Raw genomic sequence first — 6,313 nt, 5'->3', positions numbered from 1 at the left:
ATATATATATATATATATATATATATATATATATATATAATCTTTGGATAAATATCAGAGCCCATATTTCCTACTCTTGAAGTTGGGACAACTCCAAAAAGGGCCCCACACTGGCCCTCTATTTATTGTTGTGACAAACCGGAGATGTCACAAAAGATCCGAAAGTACTTTTGCACCCTGGCACGCTTCTTGTTGCACTCATAGACATCTGCTCTGCCAATTCATTCTTCAGACTCACTCAAAATGTGCTTGCAAGTTTATTTACTGGTTGGTTGAAAGCAGTCAACAGGTGAGTCTATTAGTATTCTTTAGGGGTGATACTGAAGGCCCTCGTGACGCAGCCAGCCTATAATAGAAAGTGTGCAACTAGACACAAATGAAAAGTAATGTCAGTTAATGAGAAGAGCCAAGTCGAGATACTTTTAATTAAAAGCATGTTTACCAGTGCAAGTGTTCAGCGGTACCCTCGAGCACACGAGCAGGATAGACTACCACCGTCGCCACCTCGGCAAAATCATAAGCAGGGGCCCTTCACAGCCTCCCAAAGGAACACTCGGCTTTCAATTACCTCCAATAACAGCACTTACCACAGCACTGGGCTTTCCCCGGAGACGCGGGGCCCGCTGCCCACACTCAGCGGCCCGCGACAGAGGCATTCATCACACGGAGGCGTAACAGCTGGGCCCGAGGAAGAGGCACGCGTCAAGCCCCAATGGGAATAGACTAGGCCAGCGTCACGCGGCCGTTGTTGGAGGCACTGGTGGAGGTGGGCGGTCGGGGGTGACTAAGGATGTGCTCCATCCTCCCAGTGCATGAGAGCTGATGAATTAACATGAGCGCGTGATGGGTGTACAGCAAAGAAAATCAACATCGGCTCAATTGCTATTTCGTAAGCTCAAGGGAATGGTTTTTATGTGTTTTATTAAAGGACTGGCTCGGGTTGCCTTTTCTTACTGCAGGCTGGGTGAGTTTTCACTAGTTGATTGTGTCCTGCCCATTAAGCAGCCTCCTTTTTTAATGGTCCACATGCCCGTGGGGGAGGGGCAGTAAATCCTGCTCCCTCGCCCTCGACCGAGTCTCGTTTATGGGTCCTGAGCAAGACCGCAAACGTGATGAAAAAGTAGCTGAGATTTACAAGCTCTCCCCTGACAGCCAGGAAAAGGAGAAAATTAAACCAGAGAGCCTTAAACAGGCCCCCCATTACGGGGCAGCTCCGACACTAATAATAACCATCATCGTGTCCTGTCAAGCAAGGCAACATAACAGGATTGCAAATCTTGCAGTCCACCACCTGTGACAACCCACATCTTTATACCAACTAGATTACTTGCTCCTTCAGGTTCGTAGTAGGACTAGTAGCAGGAAACAAAAGGTGTGCAATCCATATTCAGCTTTTTCGAGAAAATATTGCTTCAATGACACAATCGTCATGTGTCATTGAAGGGTTAGCGTTAGGGTAAGGGTTAGGGTCAAGACCCATTTTATCCGCCGTCGGCCGCTAAAATGAGATAACAACAGCCAACTCAACACTCTCATTCTCTGACTCCCTCGTCACAAACCAGGCCAGGCCCCACTTTTAAAGACACATACATTCAAAGTCACAGAGATTATTATGTGGAGCATAAGGAGGCAGACCCCAAGACGACAATAAAACCTACGCCTCATACGCACATTTTGTGGTGAAATAATTAACAATTATTTTATAAGATTAAGCGATTCATTGACGGGATTATCAGTAGAACAATAAACCTTTAATTGTTAAAGATATTCGTGATCACAAACTAACTTACTGGTGTCTGTACAGTGATCCCTCGCTACTTCGCGGTTCGTTTATCGCGGGTTCAGTGCATCGAGGATTCTTTCAAACATAAAAAAAAAAATAAATATTTTTTAGTATACATGGAGTACAGTACTGTATATGTTGCTCTATGTGACTCGCTGTTTTGCAGCTTCTCGCGGACCGTTTGCGGAGAGAATTGTTTTTTTTTTTTTTTTTTTTAACCTGTTTGTTAATTGGTCGCTACTTCGTGGATTTTCGTTTATCGCGGGTGGTTTGGATCTCCATTAACCGCAAGAAACGAGGGATTGCTGTATTTGTTTTGTTTTTTTGCAGTGAAACCTTTTCTCAAAAAGAGCACAAAAAACACCAGTTGGTGTGCTTGTAGTGAAAGTAGTAGTGGTGTCAAGGAATCATGTTGAAGTGATGCTAACTGAGAGACTAACATCTTTATATGCTGCCCATTTTGCTTCTCTTGAGGTTTTGGCAAACAGCCCAACCCCACAGAATATTACGATGCACTCAGAGAAGGTAAACCTGGATATGTTCAAAGGAAGGAAAAAAAAATGTCACAGTCACCCGCTATGATGGCTTGAGAGAGAATACTGTACAGTACATAAAGGAGAACAAAATAGTGACAAAGTAGATCGTAGACGCTAACTTTTGCAGTTGTGCAAGTACGATGCAAAATAAGCACAGAGCAAGTATTTGGTTGTAAGGATTACCAACTTCAAGAAGAGCAGCGTCTCACTGGAGGGCAATATCATCCAGGCGTGCAAAGAAACTATAACAGACATTCTCTATGGAAGGTGTAAATTATGTATTTTAAGCGGGAAATGTTTGGTGAGTATAAAATGATATTAAGATTTTTGAGATTATAGTTTGGGATCTACACAATTAATAGAGGCAATTCTAAACAATTTGGGGAAGGGGAATCCGCTATATGCAAATGTTTGCTGTTTGCTTCAGGTCAATTGCGGTGGTTCACTGTCTGTTACATTTGCATAACATCTGAGGATGATGTAATGTGACCTAAAGTCGCTATTAAAGGAAAAATGGCTTCTAAATTTCAGATTCAGATTCATATCATTCAGAAGAATGCTGTTAAATAGTCATCGTGGGACTATCCACGATCACAAAAAAAAAGCAAACAAACAAAAAAAACCAGACATTTAACTAGGGATATGTTGACATTTTACATCCACTTTGTCCAAGAACTTGTTTGAATGAAACCGATGTTCTGAAAATGGAAAAATATCACCCGATGAACAAGTCGGTCTCTGTCACCGGCCTCAACTTGTGTGTTATTTCATGACAAAAATAAACAGCCATTTTCTCTTCAGAAAATTTGAGCACTTAGCTATAGCTCTCTAATCCACACTCCAGCGGGATTATGACAATGGAGGCAGTAAACGGGGAAAAGATTAAAAACTCGATTTATCATGCATCACATGCATCCAGCACTTGTTTTATTATCAGCACTCATAGTCATGCCCGTGTTACTATAACCTTTCGCGCTGTAACAAGATTGACCTAAATCTGTGATTTTGACGCATTGCAAATACATATTTGTACCGAGGATCATGCTGTGCCGATTGTCTGCAATTTAAAGGCAACGGGCACCATCTAGTGGCCGAAAAAGACCTTTTGTGTGTGTGTGTGTGTGTGTGTGTGTGTGTGTGTGTGTGTGCGTGTGTGTGTGTGTGTGTGTGTGTGTGTGTGAGAGAGAGACCTTTTAACTCAAGTTTAACAGAAAAGATTGAACTTTAGACATGTTTTTATACTTGCCTGAAAGCCACTGTTATGAAAATTATTTTTGCAAAGCGTTGAGTTGCTAGTGGTACTCACATTCTTCTAAGCCCAACTGGTAACCGAGGTTCTGAAGGCCTTTGACTTTCTCCATGAGATTGGCTGTTGTCAAACTACCCAACTCTAAAAGGGGTGCGGGTGAGGGGAAGAAATACATTAAATCCTTACATACCGTTCATTTTCCATGCACACATAAAATTTTCCAGATCAATTTTGACTCGGGCCATGAATATCCTCATGACAATTATGTAACCTGTATCTACAGTATATCAAATGATGAACTACAGAGCTTTTCAAACTGTATTAATATCCTGTCGTCATTAATAAATGGATGATTAATCCTTAAACAATGTTTCCACAAAAATGGAAAGTGTTTTTTACAATGTTTTTTTACCATCCGTTTTTTATTTCAAAAGTTTTTTTAAAGTATTTTGTATGGGTGATCCTTCCTCCTTGTTTCGATATGGAAGCCAGTGCAAATGTGGAGTCACAACAAACGGTTCTTTGAACTGGTTCAATCTCCCTCTTTAACAGGTTACCATTGGTTCCTAAAAAAAATACACCCTTTGATGGCATGTACTGCACAATTTTACAGTTTATAGATTCCCAACATTACCACAATTTCCTTTTGCAATGCTCGGTGTGTTACCTTTTAACATCTCGATGTCTTCGATCTCGAGCTCAGCCATCCACTTGGGTGGTGAATTTGTGATGGGCTGCGGAGTCACAAACAATCATTTGATTAGAAGAACCATTCAAAAGATCAGAGGAGCTAAAGGGAGATTAAACTCACATTTTTACAAGACGCAGCAAATTCAACAACTCCGGGCACTGCGAAAAAAAGAGGACTTGGATTGAAAACTAAACCAACGAAAGACGACGTAAAAGAAGAGAAAAGAAAATGAGGCCTTACGCTGCTCAGGCCAAAGGTCGGGCGATGCTCTGTCCAGCTTCTCATAACTGAGCAAAGAGTTGTCAAAATCTTCAGCTATCAAGACAAGAAAAACAGTATGAAGACACAGTAACCATGCTAAAATTTCTCCATGTGTCAACAATTTGCCTTACCATGGATTGGTGAACATCAAGGCTTGATCATTTCTAGCTTCGTGCAAGTTAACTTCTGAGTGTTGTTGTACGTGGTATGGTTTAAAATCAGGCAATGCGTCTTATGAATATTAATTTAAAAAAAAATCTAAACTGGTGTGTGGGTTTTTTATAAGGTGAGACAGCTTTCACCAACATTTCCAATAGATCCAAATTGAGTGGACTCCAGATTGGTTGTCTCCAGACTCTGTTTAGCTCTGAGAGAAATTATTATTATCTTGGGGGTTCACGTTTTTTCAATCCTGCATGGGTATTAACTGGGTATGGTGTTTCCATTAAAAAGTCAGAAACATTTAATTGTTTCTGTGGTAGTAGTTTAAGAAGACTGCTTTGTCAATTGCTGTGAGTAAAAACTCAGATCACGTCTTTTGTCCAATTTAAGCAAGCAAACAAACCCATTTCGTTGGTATAGTGCTACTTTTGTATTCATACTGCACTGGCATTCAAATTTTCATGCCATTTATAATGAATTAAAAAGTTTACAAATCTGCCCAAGAAACATCACTAGCCATGTGGTCTGATAGCCATAAGCTGGGCTGCACTGTGTTTGTTTACAGAGTGGGCATGTGGCTAGAGTGCAAGGCGCTTACACTCCTTGTGCCTTTGCAAACATGTGAGAAATTGGTAACCTATGTATGTATAATGCCAACAAAGAATGAGTAACACATCGTCAGTCTTTAAAAATAATGACCCACATCATATTTTGACCCCGCCCCCTCAGCAGGGGAAAAAAAAAAACAGTTTTGCCTAAAACATTTCCTCAGGATGCTGGCCACTTCTGCTAAAATCAGATACATTTAGTGAAAGAGATTATTCATTACTACCTCTGAAATTAAATGATTAATGACTTTAATTTCATTAGATTTCGTTTCAGTTTTTTACGTTTTCTTAAAAAATGACTTGGAACATGATTTTAGGAGGGTGGCAATATGCGTTAATGCTTTCAGCATTCCTACAAGAATGTAACACTACACACCAACACAAGTCGTTCAGATCCAATATCATTGATAACCCGAACATATATGTCGAAAATGGACACAAGTGTACGCATGCCCTGAGACGATCATGTAAGTGACTTAACCGCAGTATGTCACCACCTGAAACGTACATTTTTAGCAGTTAAGCAACAAGGACATTTAGCCGTTTGCATGTGCCAAATGTCCACTGTTGCTGCTGAACGTACATTCGACCAAAACAAACACCGAAGTCTACTTGAATGGTTTGCGTAAAACAGAAATTCGATCAGCAGACACACACAACGAACATGTTGACTTTGACCCATTATGACGTTCGAGTGAGGTCCTGGATGAGTTTTAGGACGAAACAATACCGAAATACAAACACAGACACTGAATGTCTTAGTAAAGAATTAGAATTTACCTCCATTTGGAGACGCCATCTTCGAAAAGAACACGTGACTGAAGTCAACCAATAGCAGCAGGTGTTTTCTAAGTAACGTTCATGGTGCAATTTCCCTTATCTGCCTCTAGGGTTCGACCAAACAATAGGAGTGATTGTGAGCACTTTAAAACATCCAGTTATAAATGGGAGCGTGAACGGTTGTTTTGTCTACATATGACCTGAATTGGTTGGCTATAAATCCAGAGTGTACCCCAGGTCTGG

General features: G+C 40.7%; 1 protein-coding gene across 2 annotated transcripts in view; it reads right to left on the bottom strand.

Moving 5' to 3' along the window:
- lin52 (lin-52 DREAM MuvB core complex component) overlaps positions 1 to 6,160 on the bottom strand; it is a 13,354-nt gene extending 7,194 nt beyond the window's left edge. Inside the window, exons 1-5 of one of the 2 annotated variants that reach the window (XM_019887253.1) lie at positions 6,071 to 6,160; positions 4,500 to 4,574; positions 4,380 to 4,417; positions 4,236 to 4,302; positions 3,626 to 3,709 (exon numbers count right to left, since the gene is read on the bottom strand). In XM_019887253.1, coding sequence (XP_019742812.1) covers positions 3,626 to 3,709; positions 4,236 to 4,302; positions 4,380 to 4,417; positions 4,500 to 4,574; positions 6,071 to 6,089 — 283 coding nt within the window. In that variant the 5' untranslated portion in view covers positions 6,090 to 6,160. The other variant, XM_019887254.1, reaches the window with a different exon arrangement.
- Positions 6,161 to 6,313: the final 153 nt, after the last annotated feature.

Source organism: Hippocampus comes, unplaced genomic scaffold (genome assembly GCF_001891065.2).
Source record: "Hippocampus comes isolate QL1 unplaced genomic scaffold, H_comes_QL1_v1.1 scaffold176, whole genome shotgun sequence".
NCBI classification, from domain to species: domain Eukaryota; kingdom Metazoa; phylum Chordata; class Actinopteri; order Syngnathiformes; family Syngnathidae; genus Hippocampus; species Hippocampus comes.
Note: the sequence above shows the minus strand (reverse complement) of the source record. Positions and strands in the feature narration are given on the sequence as shown.